We start from the raw sequence: 25,785 nt of genomic DNA, 5'->3' as shown, positions 1-25,785 counted from the left end.
ATATATATTTTTTATTTAATTTACCTTTTCTATCTTTTTCTTTTATAACAAACCAAACATGTTCTAGGTGCTAACATATAGAACAAGTACAAAAGTATTCTACATCAAAAATTAGAAAAAGCCAAGTCATTGACACTGTGCTTGGATTCCCACATATTATCTGCTATATTCCCAGCATGCAGATTTTGTGGTACCTATCCGAAAAAAACAAAAGATTAATAAAATCAAAGTCCGGAGGGAAGAGGGTCGGCTGGGGGAAGAGATAAAGAGGAAAGGGGATGAGAAGGGAGGCATGTGGATTTATCTCTTGGCTTTCGTCCAGGCCTCCTAGCAGCAATCTTTAGTCGCCCAATTCTAGGATACTGTCCCAAGTAAGTGGACTCAATGTATTCCAGGGTTTGTTTTCTACTGTATGTGATTGGTTCCCTGGCAGCCAGGTCCATTCAGTCCATTATAGCAGCCTTGGTGCCTGTGGGTGGTGATGGTGGGGAAATAAACATTAATTTGTATGGTCTGGGTAGACTATAAGAAGGCTTTCCTTTGGATTCCAAAATGTCCTGAGAGGCATTTTTGATAAGTTTTTTAATAAATAGGTTTGGGATATTGCAGCCTCTTTCCTCAGATGTAGAGGAATGTGAGCAGAAAAACCAGAAACAGTCCTGAAGTAAATTGGTTTTCCTATTCTCTAAACATTCTTCTACAATGTCAGGGACTGACATATCTTACTTTTTTTGTGCTCTGTTCTTCCTTTTCAATATCCCACTCTTCACTGATAACAACTGAGGCAAGAAAATCTTGTTGCTGCAGGTGTACCTACAGCAAGGTACTGCCAAAGTGAGCTATTGCTTACTCTGGATTGCAGCCATTGGTATTCTCTTTTTTTCGTTTTCCCTGAGGGGAAGTAATCTTGAGTAAGGTAGATAAATGTAATAAAATTACTCTTAATAACACTCATCCGTTTCTAATAGTTCTCTTAATCCCAGATATATTTCAGTTAGGTTTTCCAGTCTGGCAAAATATAAAAACTCACAGTGAAACTTGCTATTTTATGCTAAACAACAGTAGCCTAATACACAGGTCTGCTAATATTTAATATGTTTTAACACTTAAAGTAAGACATTGCCTTACTCCCTAAAGGCTTGATGTAAAACCTGTTAAAATTAATGGAAGTCTTTCCATGTATTTGAGAGGGTTTTGGATCAAGCCACATTATACAGTAGCATTAAGTTAGCTTACCAAAGCAATCTGTTGAAAAATAAGGTATGTGATCACCTTCATAAATCCAACACCCTTAGAAAAACAGTAGAATTTACGTCTTAAAATCTGCTGCATATGTTGAATATCCATTATTTCTCTAGGTGAAAGAAGACTTTATATTTAAACAATGCTACTCCATGAGTTAGATATAAATATAATATGCCACAGTGGATATTTGATGTTGATTACTAATCAATGAATTTGGATAAAAATGGGAAGAATCACTTAAGCCAGACTGATCCTACTGCAAATCTTTCTTAAAATTTGAAAAGTTTAATAACCTTCTGTTTTACAACTTTTGCTTTAACCTGGATATCTGGAGTTGGACCATAATGTGGAAAGAGACTTCACGCTTACACACTGTGGTGATATGAGCAATAGAAAAATATAAAATTATATAGAAATACCAAAGAGTCTAGTTAGATGGTGTTTCCGATCTATTCAAATGACTGTGGAAATGCCATAAGGGCTGATTTTCTTTTTTAAATAAATGTTTTCTTTATTATTTTTAATATAAAGCACAAAACCAAGCAAGAATGTGGGATGCAGCATGCAAACTATTTAAATTAATATGATTATTACCAACCTCAGGACCAAGCACACATGTACATCTGATTCCTAGACATAAGAGCTGAAATAACATCCAAACTTTTGGAGGTTTATCTGAGCTAAACCAAACCTGCTGAGGCTTCCTTACTATCGATTGGAAAGAAGGAAACCCAGCAGAAATAAAACATGAACCCTAATTTCTCCACTAAAAGTTCACAGCCAGTTAGGCCTGGAATCCTTCATTGTTCTGCAGCTGCGCCACCCATAGATCTACCACAAAATCAGGCCCTATATTTAGCCTCTCACAGCAAACAAGTGGCTATTAAATGGACCACTTATAGCCATGTATTCTAGCTCTGAAATGAAAGAAAACTCAAGTTATCAGTGAATTAGCTTTTCTTCAAGTCTCAATTTATTCATAGAGGCCAGTAGGGTGGTGGGGTGATGGCAGGGCCAATTCTCATTCCTGTTGCTATTCAATTTCTTCTTGGGGGTAGGGGTGAAGGGCGGAGAGGGTGGCAACATTCTGCCAGAGCACAAGAAGATGAACTTATTGGAGCAGTACAATGGGATCTGTTGTTTTCTGTTCCAAGTAATACTACATGTTTTGGACTTTAGCAGTCTGTTTTGCCTTTTGCTAAAGTTTAAATCCATTAAATGAGATACATGTACAGTTGATTAAAGGCCAGACTAAATGATTTGAGGGTTTTAATTTCTTCCTCATTGGTCTGTGACAATAAGGAAGTGTTCTCTGAGGGTTTCTATCCATGAGATAGGAACTGAGAGACAAAAGTCAAATTGTGATCAGAATTTCTCCAAGTTTGAAGGTGTTTGGATCTCCCATTTTTGCCATTGCTACACACTTCAGATTTTTTTTGAAAAAGTTGATCAAATGTTAGTTTTATTTCAGAGAAAATTTGTATATAGGTTTAATGCAAAATAGTGCAATGTAGGATTTAGGATGCAGCAAATAAGTTGCTCTAAAAGAAATTCTGAGGCCAAGCCAATAACGTAACAAACAAACAAAGAAAGAAAAAAGTTGGCACAATCAGACAACCACATTGGAAACACCGGTCACTGTGAACAGAAATATAAAATAATTGGTCTGGACTCAAAAAGCTAGGTGAGGAAGTGTTAAATGTAGGTCTGATGCAGTGTAACTACTTGTAAAAGGATTGGGTGCAACTGCCAAAGAATCCTCTGCTCAGTGCACAGCTCGTGTCAAAGACTCAACTAGTGGTATGTGCTGTTATATAAGGTACTTGTTTGTTAACCCTCATCTGGAATGCAGCACTGATCACAATACTGTGGGAACGATAATATTGCATGAGACAGGATGCAATGTGGGGCAGCAAAGATGATAGTATATCTAAAGAATCTAAGTTATGAAGAAAGTTTTAAAGGGAGAAGTTGAGGTGATCCAACTGACATTAATGCTTCTGAAAGTGATTGCTAATGTTCACAGGGAGAAATTCAAATTGATAAACCTTTTCGTTTGAGTGCACACAGTAATTTGTGCATAATTACTACTTTTGTTTCAGGTATCTGTGATACTTAAGGACTGTAGCTCACGAAAGCTTATGCTCAAATAAATTTGTTAGCCTCTAGGGTGCCACAAGTACTCCTTTTCTTTTTGCGAATACAGACTAACACGGCTGCTACTCTGAAACCTGTCATTAAGGTCCTAGTGAAATCATAATAGTCCCAACAGGTTCATTTGTCTCTTTTGACAAAAGAAAAGCAGAGATGGGGGGGGGGAGGAAATAGTGAAGTCTTAATGTATATTACAAGTTTGATAGATATCAATCATTTTGTAAGCACCTAGAGGATAATAGCATTTTAGGGCATAGCCAGAATAGATTTGTCAAAAACGAATCATGCGAAACCAACCTAATTTCCTTCTTTGGCAGGTATACTGGCCTAGTGGATAGGAGGAAGTAGTAGATTAATATATCCTGATTTTAGTAAGGTTTCCGATACAATCCCACATGACATTCTCATAAGCAAACTAGGGAAATGTGGTCTAGATGAAATTACTATAAAGTGGGTGCAAAACTGGTGAAAGATCATACTCCAAAGAGTAGTTATCAATGGTCATTGTCAAACTGGAAGGGTATTTAGTGGGGTCCTGCAGGGGTCAGTCCTGATTCTAATGCTATTCAATATTTTCATTAATGACTTGGATAATGGAGTGGAGCGTATGCTAATAAAATTTGTGGATGACACCAAGCTGGAAGGGATTTCAGGCACGTTGGCGGACAGGGTTAGAATTCAAATAGACCCTGACAAATTGGAAGATTGGTCTGAAATCAACAAGATGAAATTCAGTAAAGATAATTACAAAGTACTTCACTTAGGAAGGAAAAATCAAATGCAAAACTGCTGAAAAAGATCTGGGGGGGTATAGTGGATCGCAAATTGAATATGAATCAACAATATGATGCAGTTGCAGAAAAGGCTAATATTCTGGTGTGTATTAACAGGAGAGTTGTGTGTAAGACATGGGAGGTAACTGTTGAAGTGAGCTGTAGCTCACGAAAGCTTATGCTCTAATAAATGTGTTAGTTTCTAAGGTGCCACAAGTACTCCTTTTCTTTTTGCGAATACAGACTAACACGGCTGCTACTCTGAAACCTGTCTGCTCTATTTGGCACTAGTGAGGCCTTAGCAGGAGTATGGTGTCCAATTCTGGGTGCCACACTTTTTAGGAAAAATGTAGAGAAATTGGAGAGAGTCCAGAAGAGGGCAACAAAAATGACTGGCCTTTTATGAAGAAAGCTTTAAAAAGGGGCCTTCTGTTTAGTCTTGAGAAAAGAAGATTGTATGGGGACCTGATAACAGTCCTCAAATATGTTAAGGGCTGCTGTAAAGAGGATTGTGATCAATTGTTCTCCATGTCTGCTGAAGGTAGGACAAGAACTAATGAGGCTTAGTCTTCAGCAAGGGAGTTTTAGGTTAGCTATTAGGAAAACTTTTTCTAACTATAAGGGTAGTTAATCTCTGGAAGAGGCTTCCAAGGATGGTTGTGGAATCCCCCTCATAGGTTTTTAAGAATGGGTTGAACACCTGTCAGGGGATGGTCTAGGTTTACTTGGTCCTGTCCCCAGCATAGGGGGCTGGACTCTCGAAGTCCCTTCCAGCCTTACATTTTTATGTTTCTGTGATGTATGGCTAAATCAAGGTATGCATCTGCTTTCATCCAATGCATTCTAGCAGAGTAATTCTAAGACATGCTTTCATAATGCATTAACTTGTCTGGCAGTCTGGCATTATAACTTTTAGTCATACAAATGTAGGTTTGGTGGTTTTATGTGGCCTCTAGTGGCCTGTGGTCTGCATCACAGAAACATAAGTACATAGCAAGAAAGTCTCCACACTGAAGGGACCTCCTGTATTTTTTGTCTGCTGGAAGGTTGTCTAGATGCTAAACACAGGGAATAGGTCAAACTTTCTTCTTATCCAGGACTAGAGAATCAAGACTGGAACTGAGTAGGTTTTGTACAAAATGTCCCATGTAATAAACAGATAATATTTTGCATTTGAACACTAGCATTTAAACAGGGGAAAAAATTAAATGGAAAATATTAGGAGGAAAACTTGTTAAATATTTACAGGATAATATGACCCTAAGTTTATCAAGAACTGATCTTTCCAGGAAAATACGATTGCTTTTTTAAATTTGTTGTGGTTGATAGACTTGCAAAATTAATGCATTGAGGGAACACAGGACATATGGCTTATTTGGATTTTAGTCAAGTATTTTATAGTGTTCAAAAACATACAAAATTGTATTGAGAGTTGGCTGAAGGATCATTAACAAATGGTAGACGATGGCAACACATCAAGTTAAGGGGAAGTGTCTATGATTGGGCTCAGAGGTCATTGCTAGGTCCAGTATTCATGAGGTGGTTGAGAAGCACTGAACTTTGCAAATGGTATTAAACTGGGAAGTTTTGTGGTGCCTACTGAGGACAAAGAGGAAAAAATAAAATAAAAAGGGACCAGCTGTGAAATAAACCTGCAGCCAGACCAGGACTGTACACTCATCTGCCATGATTCACCCCTCCAACAGAGCCTGCAGTGACTTAGCCCTCAGGCATGCTGCAGAGCCGCCTATCTCTGAGCAAGGTCCATGTCAGATGACCCCCAGCTGCAGGTATTAGACAGACCTTGCCAGAGCTGCAAGTGTTGGAACAGCACGACTTGGCCAGGAGCCCTCCCACTGCCTTGCGGTATTACAGACTCCCTAGGCTTCCAGCCTGCTCTTGAACCAGTGCCTGTTCCTGCCCTTAGCCTTGCCCAAGCCTTGTTCCAGCCTGCTTAGCCTTGTTTGTGCCCTAACCTGACCCTGCTCCAGCCCTGCACTTGTCTCCAGACCCTTGGACTGATTCCAACTGCTTCTGACCCACGGCCTGTCCCTGGACCCTGGTGTTAGCACTGCCCTTGGCCCAGTCCCAACCCTATCTGGTTTCAACTACCTCTCCATCCATCAAGCCTGACCACCTAGCACCCAGAGTTTGACACCTATAGCAATATGGACAGAATACACAGGCTTTTATGTACCACCGTTTCAGCTTGTTAAAGCAAGGGGGTGTCATGTCAGGCACAGTCAGTGTTGTGTCTAGCATTACACCTGAGCAGTCTGAAGACTGTCAGTGGAAGGTATTCCCTAGTCCTGAAGACAACACTAACATTGAGTTGGAGTACTACAAAACTACAATCTAATTTTGTTCTTATTTTACATTTTACCTCATTGTTTCACAACTAGACAGATGATTTTTTTTTATATGTTGGAGGTTTTTTTTCTTTTAATGTTATTGTTTTATATTTTCCTAAATTAATGATCTGTATATTCATTTGTAAGGGGTGTGACTCCAAAACTATAAACAACTTGTGGTTAGAGACATAGCACAGCAATAGTAGAGGTGATAACAGTCCATTGTGAAACAAGCCTATGATGGGAAATTTCCAAGAAGGCTCCTCATTTCTGTACTATGTTTTTAAAAACTGATCTGGACAATCAGGCTGCTACAGACGCCTTCATGTATGTCCTTTGTTGGCTGTATGGCAAATTCTGGCTTCTTTCTGTTGATATTTACACCATTACAAACGTGCCATTACTATGGGATCCTATTTATTTTTTCATTGTACACTCTCCCTTACAGGTCATGGAGGGTGTGCCTGCTTGGGTTAACTCTGGGTGTCTATGCAGCAATGTGCATTGTTTGTTTATTTTGGCAGTTGGCTCTGCAAACTTTAGTTTTACATGTAAGGATGTTGTAATTCATGTACCTAACAAAATCATAAATAAAAGACAAGATTACCAGGTACCACTTTAAAGCCTCGTATTGCTCAATTTAGTCACACCAGTTGTCCCACTGACGATGTGTCTGCTTGGTGAAAATAAGGCAAGTTTGGCCCTTAGTAAGTAGCTCTTTCAAATATTACTTTTTGCCATCAGACAAGCAAACTATTCTCTTTTGCAAACTGTTGCAAGACACAAACTCAACTGCACTGTCATTGAAAAGAGATCTTATGTAAAAGTATCAGAGTAGCAGCCGTGTTAGTCTGTATTCACAACAAGAAAAGGAGTACTTGTGGCACCTTAGAGACTAACAAATTTATTTGAGCATAAGCTTTCATGAGCTACAGCTCACTTCATTGGTGGAAAATACACTGGGGAGATTTATATACACAGAGAACATGAAACAATGGGTGTTACCATACACACTGTAACCAGAGTAATCACTTAAGGTGAGCTATTACCAGCAGGAGAGCGGGGGGGGGGGGGGGGGGAGGGAGAGGGGAACTTTTGTAGTAATAATCAAGGTGGGCCATTTCCAGCAGTTGACAAGAACATCTGAGGAACAGTGGGGGGGGGGGGGGGGATAAACATGGGGAAATAGTTTTACTTTGTGTAATGATCCCTCCACTCCCAGTCTCTATTCAAGTCTAAGTTAATTGTATCCAGTTTGCAAATTAATTTCAATTCAGCGGTCTCTCTTTGGAGTCTATTTCTGAAGTTTTTTTGTTGATGTATTGCCACTTTTAGGTCTGTAATCGAGTGACCAGAGAGATTGAAGTGTTCTCCAATTGGTTTTTGAATGTTATAATTCTTGATGTCTGATTTGTGTCCATTTATTCTTTTACGTAGAGACTGTCCAGTTTGACCAATGTACATGCAGAGGGGCATTGCTGGCACATGATGGCATATATCACATTGTTCGATGTGCAGGTGAACGAGCCTCTGATAGTGTGGCTGATGTGATTAGGCCCTATGATGGTGTCCCCTGAATAGATATGTGGACACAGTTGGCAATGGGCTTTGTTGCAAGGATAGGTTCCTGGGTTAGTGGTTCTGTTGTGTGGTATGTGGTTGCTGGTGAGTAAAAGTATATGGAGTATTAGGATGACTTTGATATGTGAAAACGTATATAGTCTTTCTGCAAGATGAATTTAGCACTGTTGCTTTTTAAACTGTCTACAGAGTGGTGCTTTTTATTTATCTGTGTATTTATTATTGGAGGTGCTGGAGGGTCAATGACAGGTGTGTTGCTTTAGAAAAGTCCAGGACACTAGGAGGTGACAGCATTGGTCAGTTGATTGGTTCTTCAAGATCATGTGCCACTGATATGTACATAAACGACAACTTAAGTAATGTTGGGATTGGGGAAAGGCTTTTAAACAATAACCCATAATTTGGTAGCTGCTAAAAAGTGGCTTTCCCCAGGTGTGTAGGAGATTAGGAAATGAGGAAACTCTGTAAAGGGTATATTTCTGTTTGGGGTTTCAGTTGCAACTTAATGCATTAGCCTGCTAAACCCAGGGTTGTGAGGGGACCATTTAGGGATCTGGGGCAAAAATTGGGGATTGGTCCTGCTTTGAGCAGGGGGTTGGACTAGATGACCTCCTGAGTTCCTTTCCAACCCTGATATTCTATGATTCTATGACGGGTCACATCCCCAGAGGCAGTGAGTCAGCATGGCAAGAATAGATCCTGCTCCTGCTACTCCAGTAGGACAATGAGCATTCAACACTATTCAGGCACTATTCAAGCTGGTGCTGTTGTGGATAGCATTAGAATTTCTCTTAATTCTTGGGGAAAATGCTGGTTGTTAGCTGTGAAGCATTTCTTTTTAGTGCTTTAGCATATTGTCAGCCAAGTCTCTTCTACCTAAATCTCGCTGGAAGAATCATGTTAATATGTTCCGGCTGTTTGTGCATTATACAGACACAATCAAATAAAGCAATACCTGGTGCCATATCGCTTTGTGGGGGAGTGGCCTTCTGCCTCCAAAGAGCCTTTCTGGGACTGAGGAGAAGGAGAGCGTGGGTGAGGGGAACAGATGTAATGCGTGATCCCCTCCTCCCCCCATGGGAGCTCTTCACATAATTTTAGCTCCATTTTTTTAATGTTAGATCTGTTCTACAGAAATAGATTTTCTGAAAGCTAACTGCTAGATCAGTCACCTGATCCTCCAAAGGTTCAATGGTAGGTACACTGGAGATTCCACAGGCCTTTCTGGGCTTGTATTTTTTTAAATTAAAAAAACAAATTTTTGAGCTCCTGCTTATCCTTTCAATATTTACTTTGATCAGTAGCAAGCTTCCAGTTGTAAGTCTCAAAGGCCAGCTATGTGTGTGTGTGTGTGTGGGGGGGGGGGGGGAACACTACTAGACTGTCTCAAGTGTTATTCTTTTGGCTGAAGTAAAATTTCGATCAGCCCCCTTCTGGGATGTATATTGAAATCTAGACCACACTGCAAAGTTTAATCTTTCCGCTGTATTTAGTGTAATGGGAGATGAATATGGATGCTAGTATAAGTCGGAAGGAATTTTTCCTATGCCCCCACTGAAACTTCAGTTAGGGTTATTTCCTGATTTACTCTCCAGTAGTTCAAGGTTTACTACACAGCATTTCAAATCTGAAGTCAAATATGTATTTTGAGTAACTGAAGGTACTTCTGCTATTTCAAGTCCATGGCAATGTGATAAATAACTCTGTCGTCAAAGTACTGTAATCCCCTCCCCCCCATAAAGATTGTTCAAAGAGGCCAGGTTTTGATTTTCAGATTCTTTCTTCTTCTGAAACCAAAACTATGTTAGGTTATATGGAGTACAGCTTGCATTCCATCAAATCCACCAAAGTTTTGAGTGGAGTGGAGGCTGGGTGAATAAAAGGTTCATCTTTGGACTAATTTATAGTATTAAGGTTATCAAATTAAGCCCTTTTATCCAGAAAGATAATTCTGCCATTGTTTTGCACACTGCACCCATTTTACAAACCTTGATAATGTTGATAAGGAGGCGGGTCATCCTACGGTCACTCTTCTTGAAGTCACTGGATGCCTGGAGAGACTGAGAGTGGAAAAACACTGCCCTAAAAGGGGGATGCAGGGAAAAGGTAGAGAGGACGAGGAAGGGAGGAGACAGAGCCTGTCCTCAGTACATTTGGTTGCAATTTTCTTTCGGGCCTATCTACAAGGCTGAGAGACAGGCATGTCTTACATATCTTTTTTCAGCTGGGGCAAAAACATGGTTGCAACACAAATTAGAAATCCATGATTTTTGTCACAAAAAACCCATGGAAATACCAAATATTGGTGATGTTTGATCTGTGGTTGGGGCTGGGGGCAGGGCATGGCTTAGGGGATAAGAGAACTTTTACAAATGTCAGAGATCAAATCTAAATACACACGAAGTGAAAATAAATGCTTAATATCTAAAAATGCCTTGTGCAAAGGCCACCACTGTTAGTGTGTGAATATAGATTGTATTTACTTTTTTCATAGCTTCTTTCTGTGGAGTTGCAACACTAATAGTGTGTGAGGCTTGAATGGTTTCAGTCGATTGTCCGTCTGATAATGAACACCAACTGTTCATTTGGATTTTTTTTCTCCTATTTTGTTTTTCTTTGTTGTCTTTAGTGAAACTACTTTATTCAGGGTTAAAAGAGGGGAAAAAACTAAAGCTTTCACAGAAAGCAATTTAGTGTGCTATTTCTAAAATTAGAGCCAGTTTCCCTAGAGATAAACCCATCAACACTCACTAAATGAGGAAGTCACTGTGGTCTGTTAAAGGGCATTTTATGGGATGACCCTGCATGCTGCAAAGATATCGGAGGGGAAGTTTTGATGTTGGCATTTGCTTTAAATGTATTTTGAGTTCCCCATTGAAATGAGTTAAAGTTTGTTGTTTTGTGGAGTTAGTGTATGTAGCATAAATACATTTGATTAAGTGTATCACTGGTTATCAGCTGAAATAGGTTCAGCAGAATAACTCATAAAAGGCCTAGTGGAGGTCAGAAAACTGGAATTAACTAACTATTATCTTCAGTAGAACTGTACTATATAACTAAACATTCTTTTGTGGCATTTGGATAACTTTTTATATTAACTCCCCTCCCCCACAAACACAAGGCCCTGATTTTCAGAAGGGCAGAACATCCACAACTACCACTGAAGTCAGTGGGAGCCATGGATTCTTAGTTCTTCTGACAGGTTTCAGAGTAGCAGCTGTGTTAGTCTGTATTCGCAAAAAGAAAAGGAGTACCCGTGGCACCTTAGAGACTAACAAATTTATTAGAGCATAAGCTTTCGTGAGCTACAGCTCACTTCATCGGATGCATCGGATGAAACAAATATTTGTTTCATGTTCTCTCTCTGTGTGTGTGTGTGTGTGTGTGTGTGTGTGTATATATAAATCTCTCCTCTGCTTTTTCCACCAAATGCATCCGATGAAGTGAGCTGTAGCTCACGAAAGCTTATGCTCTAATAAATTTGTTAGTCTCTAAGGTGCCACGGGTACTCCTTTTCTTTTTAGTTCTTCTGAAAACCATCAAATGGCTTTCAAGTTCAAATCAGTATTCACTGACTCCTCTCTCCTTACTCTGGGTTTAATCCTTCATCCACTGAATTAATCTCAGATGTTGCCCTTGACTAGAATGGGTGCATGTTCCCTCAGCTCTGCCTATCACAAACATAGTGGGGGTGAAATAGCATTTTGGTTTCTTTGAAGAAGTTTGGTTATTCTTTCATATTTCTGAGTCTGAATTTCCCTGCTCTAAGTATTGCATGCTGTGCATTGTTACCAGTCCCAGGAAAACAACAAGCCACTTGCCTGTAGGGGTTGTGCATATGTTGACCTGTAGCTGCAAACATTCTAGACAATACACCTTTCTTTATTATTAAACTTAAATGAAAACCCACTATTGCAATATCATAATTATTTAATTGTGATTTTTTTCAAAATCTTTATTTTAACACTCTTACAGGAAAACTTTTTCTACACTTGAAATATTATTCTTTGGTGATAGGGTGTGGGAAGGGTGTGAAGAGAGTGCTCTTTCCGTCAATTAAGTTTCTAGCTAGTTCACAGTTTGAGGGAATTGGGGTTGAGGGAGTAGCCTTATTATTATTTAGTATAGCTTCTAGGAGCTCTAGTCATGGACTAGGACCCTATTGTGTGTATAGGCATTGTATAAGGACACAACAAATAAACCGTCCCTATCCCCAGGAGCATACAATCCAAGCATAAGACAAGAGACATCAGATGGATACAGACAGACAGATGGGGGAGTACAAGGAAAGAATGAGACAATACAGATGAACATGATAGGCACACCATGGTCTAGGCACACCACTGGCCTAACTGTTGTCAAGTTAATTGTAGCCATGACAAAAAAAGAGAGTTTGAAGAAGGATAATCGGGTAGAAGACTTGCAGATATTTATAGGGAGTGCCTCCCAAGCTTGAAGGACAGCATGGGAGAAAGTATGAACATATGCATGTGTGAAAAGTCTTCATCTTCGATGGGGGTCTAATGGATTTCCTGGTTTTACCTCCGAGTTGCTTAGGCTGTGTCTACACTAGCACTTTTGTCGGTCGGGGTGTGAAAAAACCACCCCTTGACTAACATAAGTTTCACCGACAGAAGTGCTGGTGTGGACTGCGCTGTGTTGGTAGGAGACACTCTCCCGCTGGCATAGCTACCTGCGCTCGTTGGGGGTAGTTTAATTAGGCTATTGGGGGAGCTCTCTCCCACCGGCATAGAGCGTCTGCACCGGAGACCGTACAGCGGGGCAGTTGCAGTGGAACAGCTGTGCGGCTGCAAGATCCGCAGAGTAGACGTAGCTTCATATACCGATTGCTGAGCCAGCAAAGCAGGCAACACAAGAATAAAGCTGCTTCTCAGAAGTCAGGTCAGGATTTTTTATTTTTATTTTTTTAGTACCCTTAATGTGCAGTCAAATGGCTTCCTACTCCTGTATTTACATGAACAAAACCACTTTGTTTTGGTTTTGTTTTGGAAACTTGAGTGGCTAAAGCAGGTGCTGTCCTGCTGGCAGGGTTTTTTTCCCCCTCTCCGGGAACCTGGATTTAAAAAAAAAAAAATGCCTCCCACTGAGTCATTGTACACGTTGCCTAATCATTTTGCACAGGGGCTTTATATCACCAAGTAGCCACAACTCTTGATCAGCTTTTTGTACCTATTTTTCCCCTTCTCAGAGAACTCTCTACCATCAGCATCATTCCTCCCGTTTCTTCATATCGCCGTCTCTTGTCTCTTTCCCTCTGCAGTCTTTTCTTTCATCATTTCAGGACGACCCCATAGAAGATTGCGAGCCTCCATTCCCAGTACAGCCATGCTACAATGGCTACCTGACAGTATGAGCCAAATTCAGCTAGAGCAACTCCACCTTGAACAGTGTGTGCTTGACAGTGACAACCCCACTTCAGAGTTCAACCACTTTGATCAAGCTCGGAGACTTGCTACCTGCCACATGAAAAGTTGTGGTCATTGAAACTACAATGAAAAGCTTGGTTATACATCCCCCCCCTGTTTTTGTTCAGCTAAAATGATCAGTGTCTCTCATTTTACTGCATTTTTCACCTTTGGTTTCTAAAGGTTATTTCCTGGGCTTTTTTGTTTTTCCCCACAATCCAAGTATTTTGTTAAAAAGACGTTCCATATATGAATATATAAATTAAATACAATTGAAAAGGAAAGGGGAAATGCAGAGGCTTCTAATGTATCAGATGTGAATATGAGGAGAATCAGGTGTTCAGCATGAATATCCTCTGAGATAATGATCAAATATTTTGTATAAATATAGTTTCATTCAGTAACTATATGGAGCTAGGGAATAGTTTAGTTTACGACTTGTAGTTACAACATTTAGGGCATGTCTACATGTACAGTGCTGCAGTGGCACAGCTGCACCGATGCAGCATGTCTGGTGAAGATGCTATATGCCGAAGGGAGAGAGCTCTCCCTTAGACAAAATAAAACCATCTCCACAAACAGCAGAAGTTCTGTCAGCGGGAGAAGCTCTCCCACTGCAATAGCACTGTGCACATGAACCCTTACGTCAGTGTAACTTATGTCACTCAGGTGGGTTGTTTATTCACACCACTGAGCAACAGTATGTTATGCCGGCTTCAGCTGTAGTGTAGACGTGGCCTCAGTTAGGCAAGACTGACTCTTACATATGTTCTGTGTCGTTTTTTGGGTGTTCTCTGGTGTGAAAGTGGTTGTGTTTTGGGAAGTTCAGTTTGTGAGATCTGTGGCTTTGTGTACACTACAAGCATCAGTGTACACACTTACTACAGTGATGAAAGGGGTTTTTTTCCATTACTGTAGTAAATCCACCTGGTAGCTAAGTTGATAGAAGTATTCTTCCATAGACCTAGCCATTTCTATACTGGGACATAGATCGGCTTAACTATGTCTCTCAGAGGTGTGAATTTGTCACACCCCAAGTAATGTAGCTAGGTTAACCTATGCTTTAGGTGTAGATCAGGCTAGTGTCTGTTTCTGGAAAGTTAGAGGGGCATTGTGAGATGAGGAGAAGCATGTGATACTGAAGGGAACCACAAAACAATAAACTTTTTGGACTAAAAAGGAGGAGCAGTTTGTTCTTCACAAAACAAAAATTTGGGGTAGTTGCCCATTTTGTTGTTTAAGCAGCGTTTTCAAGTCACGTTTTGGATTAATGTTTAAATATATGTTTTAACTGGGTGATAAACGTTAGGGGTAGAAGGAAGAGAGAGAGACAGGTATTGCAGGATCATGGGCATCACTGGGCTTTTTTTTTTTTTTTATGGGAAAGGAAGTAACTAAAGGGCAGATCATGAATGGTGCTAAACTTTCAGGGAACAATCTGAAAGAGCACAGCTGGCTACTCTGCCATGTCCCCTCCAGCTTCACATAGCCTGAGTTCTGCTGGTGGCAGAGGAGAAAGGGAGTTTCTTGTGTGAGTGGCACTCCTCTTCTTGGGGATCTGTGAACATGGAAGGGAGCTTGAAGGCCCCATGACAGGCTCCATATGTTTGTGATTCATATTTGATATAGATCAGAACTTTGGGTGAAATGTATAATCATTAAAATATGGTGTTTTTGACAGTATGACCAAAGGTGGCTTATCACTAGAGTCAGGAAATGCAGGTATTCCAGTGAGTGGGAGGAAAGAGTGTGTGAATGCTAATCTCATATGGAACTAAAAGATCATTTCCATATACTAAACAAGCAGCCTCAGCCAGGGAGGAAAACCACTGCATAGAGGTGGGAAATGTGTGTGCCAAATGGTTAAGGGACCAGACAACGTTTTTGTGCACTGAATATTCAATCAGAATTATGTAAGAACACACCATCTTTCCAACCACATTAAAATAGTGTGTGGAACATGTAATGGTGAACATGTAGCAGAACAGGACCGAGGGGAATCCACATTCTGTGCTAGTTTTATTGTGGCAGGTATTGGTGTCCAGAATAGCCAACTTCCTTTATAATATGATGATGAGCAAAGTCACATCTTTACCTTTATTCTCTGGGTAAAACTGGTAGGCCAGCAGAGCTGATGGGAAAGAACAAGAGGCCAGGTGGTCTCTGCAACCCAGACTAGCCCTCTGAGAGGCTGTGGTGTTAGAGAGAAAGAGATTGCAAATGTACAAGTACTTGAAGAAGTGAGACGAAACCTGAACCATAGAAGATGAATTTGCTATTTGCCTGAATCGCTAATCTCTCTAAATATGAGTAGTACCTCATCTACATGAGGTTTTACATTAACGCAAGGCTAGGTATGATTTCATACAGGTCCCTAGTGTCTCCTTACCATAATATGGGGTGAATCACATCAGAGTGGATGACCAGTCTGGCCTTTATAAATCTGGCAGTAATGCTAGAGGGGAAGGTGCTTGCCAGCTGCTCAGTCCATTCAGACAGAGGCTGTCCTAGCAAATGCCAGGGACAGAGGTCTTTGGGAAGAAGCCTTCCTGTGCCTGGAGAATTTCCTCAAACTCTAGGCTAAGTCGGTTTCCACCCACTAGAATGCATTACAAAACTCTGTTTGATTTTGAGATTTTTTTATGCAAATGAAGAAGGGGCAAGAGGTGAATATATGATATTATTTAGATTTTCCAATTTCTTCCTTTTCTTAAAGGCTTCTTACACTTGATATCTATGTGTACTTGTATGGACTGTTCATGCGCATATAGGCAAGTTACACGACGTAAATAATTTTGTCTGTTTAATCCTTACATGTAATTGTTAAAATATATTACCACTATGCAGCAAAGGAAACAGTCAGTTTGCATCAGTAGGTTATGAGGATCTGAAAGTTCAGTTTGTTTTCTGTGTGTATGTGCCTGCAGAACTCCATCTAGTGTTGGTCTTTAGTCTCTTTTATGTGCATTTTCCAATCTATATTGTCTGCTGCCACCTAGTGGTAAAAAAATAATTATGGGTCAGTTCCATTAAATCAGTTTTCAAACTGGGGCATTTCTCCTTGTCTGGGAAGGGAGGTGCCAAGGTTATCTGGTGGATGCAAGGACCTGACTGTCCTCTCGCTAGCTAAACCTGCGGCTCCAGCTGCTGCTGCCAGGCTAGAAGAGCTAGGAGGAGTTTGGGGCATAACATTTTCCTGTGCAGCAGCTTCAGGGGGTGGGGAGCATGTCAGCTCACTCTCCTCTCCAGAGGCTTGTGTGCATGTGCCCCCTTGTGAGAGTTCCTCCCTTCCTGCACAGCCTCTTGTGCATGCATGCTGGGGATTGTGTCAGGGCCAAAGGAGCCTGTGGCCTGTGAGTGATTCTGGGGAGTCCCAGGGGTGGGAACACAAGGAAAGGGGTGCAGCCGAACTGTCTATCACCCACCCAGTGCATATCATGGAAAGGGGATGCTCACAAGCTGGGGGACCCTGGCCAGGATGGACTCCTGGACCCCAGGTATCCAAAGAAACAGAGTTTCTTAGAAAGATGTGGGATATACATAGGACATGACTCTCCAAAGCAGAGTGCAGCAAAAAAAAGCTTGGGAAACTGCATTAAATGTTTGCAGGTATTAAAACAGCTTAATCAGAAATTGCAAGGCACCTCCTTGGATTTGCTTTTGCTAACACATGCACGCATGTTGGCATTGCTATTAGAAAGGCTGCAGATTGGGTTCTTGGAGAATGCTTCTCATGCCCAGACAATTATTGTATGTCAACATATACAATAAAAATAACAGTCTTAAAACTGTTTCCAGTTTATCAATGAAATATCTTTCAAATTTCACTGAGTTCAGAGAGCTTTGGATCAGAAACACATGGAGACATAATAGTAATGCTTATTGTATAGTATACGGAGGATGGGAGAATGTTTTAAATCATAGATGGAAAAGACTTCTTAGCTCTAGGCTCGTCCCTTCCAAGGGAAGATGATTCCCTAAGACGCATTTTCTAGTATTTTGTCTAAGATCCTATAGGTTTCTTTTATAACTTTTTAGGTACAGTATAAAAAATAAGATTAGTTGTGTATACCTATTTCTGTAATTAAATATTGAAATATGATGATTGCTGTATAACCCCCCCTCCGCACGTGCAATATAGCTGAACAATTTTTTTTTTCTGTTAAATAAGTATTTTTAGCTACTATTTTGTATGTCCTTAAATTTTGGGTGTTCATTTTGCATATCAAAAGTTTTGATATCTACTAGCAAACATAGATTTGATCTGATTATATATTCTCTCTCCAGCTGTTAATTTGAAGATGTTTAATTTCTGTTTCGTACTTCCAATACTTAGTTATCTAACTCCTATTATTTATTTTATTTTCAGGTCAAACCTGCAGCTGCCTGTAAGTGCCAATCTATTACTTTATTATGATTTTGTTTAGTATCCTAATTTCACAATGTGGACACAAGAACAAATGGATATAAATTGGCCATCAATGAGGTCAGGCTTGAAATTAGATGAAGGTTTCTAACCATCAGAGGAGTGAAGTTCAGGAACTGGCTTCCAAGGGGAGCAGTGGTAGCAAAAGACCTAACTGGCTTCAAGACTGAGCTTGATAGGTTTATGGAGAGGATGGGATGATGGGACTGCCTACAATGGCATGTAGCCGATCTGCAACTGCTAGCAGCAAATATCTCCAATGGCCGGTGATTGGACACGACCGTACAATTAAAGCAAAGTAAAAAAAGTCTGATGTAAAAGCAGGGAACAGTAAAGCGGTATTTAAAGTGGTGGTGTCTGAAGAAAACCTAATTAGCAATAACAAAAGTGAATACCCATACATAAAGTGAAATACCAGAATTATGTGAAGATGTTTAACCATTTTTCTATAATTTTTCCTTTTCCTATAGGTCTTAAAGCTTGCAGCTCAGTAAATGCAAATGCAACAATGACAGAAATCAACATAGACACATTTCCAGAAAACTTTACAATAAGTAATGTAACTTTTGCAAATGGAACTCTGTTCCAGGATTCACCACTGAACAATTCAATAGGAGGTCTTTCCCCTGGTGTACAATACATTATCAACTTTAAAAATGGTACAGAATCATGCTGCAAAAATATTACAACAAGTAAGTGACGCGAGGTTGTTGTGGGAGGGAGTATCTTTTCATTTATAGCTTTCTTACCCTTTTAAATCCTCTCTACACCACGAGAAAGCAAATGGCATAACAGAGTATGGCTCCACCTAGATTCCTGTCAGAGTAGTGAACCATGTTATGTCAAAGACCTATACCTGCTTAGTAGGCTCTGAACACAGTTTGTGAACATGTGGCCTTAAAATAGTTCATGAATGCAGGTGCTTTCACCTAGTTATAGACTCTTTACCTATGAAGGGTTACTTTCCTTTTCATGGCTTCAGCTGGCAGCATGGACAAATGTATAGAGTTAGGCTAGCGAAGTATGTGTTTGGACTGTGACTTATATTTGAAATACTTGTGTGACAAATCATTCTTGCAACTACTTATATACTATAATATATATGGTACTGTACCACATATGCAGATGATGTTGGCTGCTGGTCCTGTATTCAAGGGCCTTCTCCTTACATTGTTATATAGTCAGGAATGCCCCTTCTCCCACAGTTGCAATAAGTATCTTTTAGAAAGACCAGCAGGTTGGTGGTAACAGCCTTCAACAGCCTGAATGGTGTAGGGAGGAGAGATGAGGCAGCCTGATATGTGAGTGTTGTGGAGGTCAGTGCTGCAGCTCCTCAGTCCTGGCTGACCAAACCCTAAGATGGAAAAGGGACTGAAAGGGTTAAGGGGTGAAGGGGATCAGTGATCAACAACTAGGAAATGCCCAGTTGTGGATGAGGAAAGTTACTGCTAAGGCCTCCAGAGTCCTGACTGCCTCCTGGCATAAGTAGACTAAATAAAATAAGTCTTTATATGCACATAAATGAAAACCTAGCCCAGCATATTCCACCTGAGTACATCAGTAAGTCCTTAAGGAGTTCTAAGGGTGCTGCCCTCTATCAGTAAATGTTAGCCTCTGGCCACATTACTGTGTCTTGCTGCCCCCTTTCTATTTCCCCTGTTGTTACTCAAGACTTCTCATCACCATCCTCCTATTCAAAACTGACCCTTTCCTTCTTAATGCTCATTATAATCCGTTCCCTGCTAAATTTACACCAGGCCTGGATTAGCTGATTGACGCTAAAAGGAGAGGTTGTGGGAAGCACTGTGAAAATTCTGTTGGAGGCTATGAATTAATATAGTCTTGTGGTTAGCATCAGACGTGTTTAAAGCAAAGAAATTCCCTTTGATAAGTTTCATTCTAATAAATCTGACTGATCTATCAGCACAACACTGAGCGACTCTAATGGCATATTTTGGAAGTATGATCTTTTATATATATTCTTGTAATTGTTAGTATTGCAACCACTTGCCTGTCTGTATAACTGCCCATAGTGTTATATAATTTAGCTCCAGAATCTAACATTTATAAGGCACTTTTCCAGATTATTCCATATTCTGTATTGGAAAAATTACTTCTGAGATTTAGAAAAATAGCTTTGAAGGGCAGTATAGATGCACTTTGTATACAAGAAGGCTACATATCTTGTAAGGCCATGGAAGAAAGAGAGAAACAGTTAGGGTAAGTTTAACCTCACAATCAAATATTAGTAAAATGGTGTGGTCAAAAGTGTACACAGGTTTTGGGTGTCCCATAATTAAACTAGTAATTCCTTAATGGTTTCATATGAAAGATACAGAGCTACATTCATTGGTACACGTCAGCTGCTTTGTACTTCTTTGCTGATGCATAACCAGAGTGGTGCACTCAGACAAAACATACCGATTAATCTAACCAGAACGGCTAGAAGAATGCCAGTTATAGTAAAAGAAGGAACTTTTTACATTAATAAGGCCATGAGGTGCAGTATGGGAAGTGCTCAAAGTTCAAGCATATGATAATCCATGTTATGACAAATCCTAGAATGGCATTAAGAACTTCCAGAGCAAAGTCACTAGAAAGACATTACATGAAAGTGTACTCTGATACGTTCACAAGCAGAACAGCTTGTCTTGCCATGTCCCATAATGACAAAAATGACATTTCATGCTCTACCCTACCCTATAAAATTAATAATAGTATTCACTAGTCCTGGGGCTAAATAAAACATGATTGTAAACGACACTTTTTTGGATCACTGTTATAGAATACTGTAGGTTTCAGAGTAGCAGCCGTTGTTAGTCTGTATTCGCAAAAAAGAAAAGGAGTACTTGTGGCACCTTAGAGACTAACAAATTTATTTGAGCATAAGCTTTCATGATCTACAGCTCACTCCATGGAAAGCATCCGATGAAGTGAGCTGTAGCTCACGAAATCTTATGCTCAAATAAATTTGTTAGTCTCTAAGGTGCCACAAGTACTCCTTTTTTTTTTTTTTTTTTTTTTTTTATTGAATACTGTAGTAGGTCTTAAAAAAACCCCAACCCTATCATGTAAAAACACCATTTATTTTCTGTGAATTAATATTGGAGCACTAATTGTTTTGTTTTCCTTTCAGCAAATGTTCTTGCTGTACTAATAATACATATACTTTTTACCAGACAGAACCCAGTGCAGTTTTTAACATCAAAGTTACAAATATCGCCACAGGAGAAGTAACCTTGACTTGGTAAAACAGTAATGATGAGCCTTCTCAGTAAACTTATAGGACAGTCTATGCAGTTAATGAAAGTTTTTCTCCAAAAAACATCACTTCCCAAATCACGACTGCTACCATTATGGGATTCGAAACCTGGTGCCTTTTATGCAGTTAGGGTCTTTGCACAAGCTGCAGGGACTGAAGGAGACCCTGCTGCCACAGAGACCTGTATGAGTAAGCAGGGCCAGCATTTCTGCCACAGGGGGCCCTGGAAAGCTAAGCTACGTGACTGGGCTTCGGCTTCAGCCCGGCGCACTGGGGCTCAGGCTTTGGCTCCTTAGTTTCTGCCCTGGGCCCCAGCGAGTCTTAACACCGTCCCTGCGAGTAAGTCATTGAAACCTCTTTCAAGAAAACATTCTGAAATGATAATCTGTGGTTTCAACCTCTGTCACCTCATCACTTTGTCTGATTTATGAAATGTCTGTACATCTTTGACAGAAAACCCTACATTTTAGTTGATCTACTTGTACCTGTTCAGTCTAAGGCTTTGTCTACACTACGGGGAAAAATCAATCTCAGCTATGCAATTTGGGTTACGTGACTAGCATAACTCAAATCGACGTAGCTTAGATCTACTTACTGCGGGGTCCACCCTACGCGATGTCGACGGGAGACGCTCTCCCGTCAGCTCCTCTTACTCCAGTGGAATACAGGAGTCGATGGGAGAGCGATCTGCGTTTGATTTAGCGGGTCTTCACTAGACCCGCTAAATGGACTGCCGATGCACCGATTGTCTTATCAATCCCCTGGTAAGTGTAGACAAGCCCCGAGATAAGTGATTTCTGCCAACGCAATGCTGCTGCAGTTAGTAATGCTGGGCTGCTTAGTAGCTTTAAGAACATAATGTCTGGCCCACAGAATTAACAATAAAAGCTAGTGCTACAATAAATACAAGAGTATGTGTTACAATGGGGAATCATCCCACGGTCTTCATAGCCTTGTGTGTGTCTGTGCGCGTGCAAGAGAGAGAGAGAGAGAGAGAGAGAGCACTCTTCACTCATAAAGATTATGGCCCTCTTGATCAAGGAATTTTCCTTGCATTGAGGGGCTGTTTGCACTTGAATAAATGCCCAGAAGGAAGTACTATATTTCACCGAAGTTGTCCAGCTTTGTCACTGTTCTTAAATGAATTCATTCATGTTTGGTAAGTCCCAGACGCATTTTAACCAGATCGTCTATATGGGATATCACTGAGCATTTCTGAGCTGCTAAAGTCTGGATTGTTGGTTTTTTGTAGTTGCTATGGTGGTTCTGAGGAAATATTCCTTTTTATTTGGAGTCAGGGGAACTAACAAGGATGTTTTTGCCTGCACTTGCACAGCTTGCTGTTGTGCATAAGCTGTGATTCAAGAGTCTTGTTTGTCCTGTCAAAAGTTTTATCCCACACCAAACAAGGCCACAGCATATGGATAAGGGACCCTTTCCCTTTTTTGCATTTCCAGCATGTGTATTTGCAAATTTTGGAGGAAGTCCAATTCATACAACTTCAACAGACTAGACCCCTTACTGAGAAGTAAGAAGAAGGGCTTGTCTACACAGTGCTTTAGTCTGCACCAGAGAGGTCCACACTAGCATGTCACATGCTAACTGGCCTGTGTGGATCCTGCTGACATGCACTCAAAGTTCCCTACTGTGAGCTGATGTAGTGCTGTGCGAAACTGGATTATGTTAACATGCACTAGGGAACTTTTCTTGAGTGCTGCAGGGTCCATAGTTACTGTGTGGCATGCTAATGTGGACTAAAATTTACATCCTTCTGGTGTGGACTAAACCACCATGTAGACGAGCCCTGAGACACACTAGAAGCAACTCACCACTGGCATGAACAGGAAATTAGATATTTTCTTAATTTTTTGTAAGGTAAATTCTGTTTTCTTTTGGTTAATTTATCAGTAATTTTAAAGCACTGTGTAAATTAAAAAAAAATCCCAAAACCACCAAATTTATCTTACAAGCTACTTCCATGATATAATCCTGTACTTTCTCTTTACATTTTTAATACATATTGCTTCCAATATAAGAGAAGTAAACATTCATTGATAGTATAGAGTCTTGGGGAATTTTCATAATATATATTGCTTCATATAAATATTTTAGAAGTACCTGGTGATTTTGGAGACTAAGTACTTTAAAATATGTATTAAAATCATGTTATCATTGTAGTGCATCCATTCAAAGAATGTGAATATTTGAATATTTAATACTTTCTCTTAGTTGTTTTGTTGAACACTTACTCCATTGACTTCAGTGGAGCCAGGATTTCACTCAAAAAAAGGACGTTCAAAGTAACTTACATTCAAGTAATAAAATCCAGTAGACAATAGTTAATCTGAAGTATGAGCTTCATTGATAATTGTATCCCAGGTGAGCAAAGCTTTGGTTTTGTCTAGGACAACTAAGGATAAAAGTTAAGTAGGAAATGTTTACTGGTATTGTCATTAATTTCATTTCTCGTTTAAACAAACAAACAAACAAACAAACAAACAAACAAACCTGACTTCTGGCATGCTGTGCCCTGTTTAATCAAGACCTGGTGTGACCTCCTTGGCCTTTTGAAAATCCTAGCAGTTAAAAACATATAAGGGATGTGCTTTAGTTATAAATGTATTATTTCTGTAGAGCCCTACACACCTACATTTGTATGAATTGCAATATAGAAGAAAATGTAGAGTATTTAAAAAAATAAGTAAAAAAGCAGTTAAGCAAATCTATTCATTCCTCAGCATAATAAGATAGGAATTAAATAAAATTCAGGGATATGTGTTATGTTTCCTGAGCTGTGCTGTGCTGATGCTTGGTAAAATTAAAGATGACGTGTGCAGGAAAGGTAGCCCTCAACCACCTTTCTGTTTTCCTGAACATGAGTCTGCTGAGAGCTGAAATGGCACCCAGTGTAACTTACATCAGACCCACCTTCCCAATCCTGGCATATCCCTTACATGATAGTAGTAATAGGAGATGGGAAGGCTGGAGCAGCCCAAAGGGCTGAGGATTTGGTCCTTTAATTTTAGTCTGGTCCAGTGATATTGCGCTTTAATTTTAACTGGATGTGTGCTTCTGAAAGTTGCAGAATTGATATCCCTGTGAAATTCTCTGTCTATGCTTTAGGCAGCAGAAATGCAAAATTCTCCCTTGTCAGCAAGCTTCAACCTTGACCTTTGTATTCTGTCTTCTAAGGGGAAAGGAGCCAGTTCATTTTCCATGACTGTTCACTTGTTGGTCTTTCTGAACTCCCACTAACAAAGATGCCAGTTGTGATAGTGGTTTATAGGGTATAGAATTGATCTGTATGGAAATGGATTATGGCTAGCAACTCTTTTTTCATGCAGGTCACTAAACAGCCAGCAGGCTACAGTGATTTACAATCGTCAGCCTGAGCTGAAATCAAACTGGTGATGTAAAGGTGACAGGCACTGCCTTACGTTACCATTTCCATACAATCCCCTGCCAGAATTCAATCTCAGTATACAAACTCTTAACATTTTCTGTGATTACATTTTTTTATTTATGCAATTCTTTCTTCCATGCTAAAGATAAATTACCTCTTTCGGATTCTTAAACAGAGCCCAGTCCAGTTTTTAACATCCAGGTTACAAATGTTAGTGCACATGAATGAACTTTAACATACAGTTATGGGATATATATTAAAAATAAAACCTAACCTATTGGGAGCCATATCTTGAAAACCATGCGATGTAATTATTGACTTAGAACTTGGGACCTTTTACAGCTTCACAATATTTCCACTAGCTGTGGATAATAAGACTGAAGGAGACCCAAAGCCACAAACATCTATATAAGAAAGGGACTGAGTTATTTTTCAGGCAGCAGGCTTGGGGCTGGTGGGAATAGAGAGTAAGTAATATCTTCTTTAAGGGAGACTTTCATTGCACCCACACATGGCCCATGTAAGACTTTATGGTAAATTGGGATGTCAGACTTTAAAAAGATCTACTGGACCAGACAACCCATTGTGGCAATTCCTATGGAATGCAGGGTATTGGAAAGGTAAACTCTACTGCTAATACCTCAGAGTTAAGAGTGCAAGGCTACAGTGCAGTCAGCCCAAAACTGTTATTCCACAAATAAATACACCTCAACAAATAATTGTCTCTTGTCTTCAACAGTGCCGAGTCCAGTGTTTAACATCGAGGTTTTCAATGTCAGTACAGACAAAGTGTCTTTAACCTGGGAAAACAAAGATGTTGCTGCTTCTGAGTACAGTTACAGGATACTCATTGAAAATAAACCTTCATCCACTAGGAACATAACAGTCAATTCCAGGAAAGCTGTAATTTCAGACTTAAATCCTGGTACATTTTACAATTTCACAATATTTCCACTCGCAGCAGATAACAAGACTGAAGGAGACCCAAATTCAGCGTCCATTTATACAAGTAAGTCATTGAGCAACATTTGACTGTTTCATGTAAATACTCTGATAACCAAGTGTGACAATTCCTGTGGAATACATAGGGGTGGGAAAGCAAACTCTACCACTAATACCTCAGAGTTAAGAGTGCAAGATTATAGTGCAGTCAGCCCACAACTG

The 25,785-nt window shown here is 40.0% G+C and overlaps 1 protein-coding gene across 5 annotated transcripts in view; it reads left to right on the top strand.

Moving 5' to 3' along the window:
* PTPRJ (protein tyrosine phosphatase receptor type J) overlaps nucleotides 1-25,785 on the top strand; it is a 122,155-nt gene that overhangs the window by 55,706 nt on the left and 40,664 nt on the right. For 4 of the 5 annotated variants that reach the window (XM_043516389.1, XM_043516387.1, XM_043516386.1 and 1 more), the window contains exons 2-4: nucleotides 17,900-17,918; nucleotides 18,427-18,648; nucleotides 25,361-25,630. In XM_043516389.1, the coding sequence (XP_043372324.1) occupies nucleotides 17,900-17,918; nucleotides 18,427-18,648; nucleotides 25,361-25,630 (511 nt within the window). The remainder of the gene's footprint in view (nucleotides 1-17,899; nucleotides 17,919-18,426; nucleotides 18,649-25,360; nucleotides 25,631-25,785) is intronic. The other variant, XM_043516388.1, reaches the window with a different exon arrangement.

This window comes from Dermochelys coriacea, chromosome 6, assembly GCF_009764565.3.
Source record: "Dermochelys coriacea isolate rDerCor1 chromosome 6, rDerCor1.pri.v4, whole genome shotgun sequence".
Classification (NCBI taxonomy): Eukaryota; Metazoa; Chordata; order Testudines; family Dermochelyidae; genus Dermochelys; species Dermochelys coriacea.
This window is presented reverse-complemented; position numbering and strand designations above follow the sequence as displayed.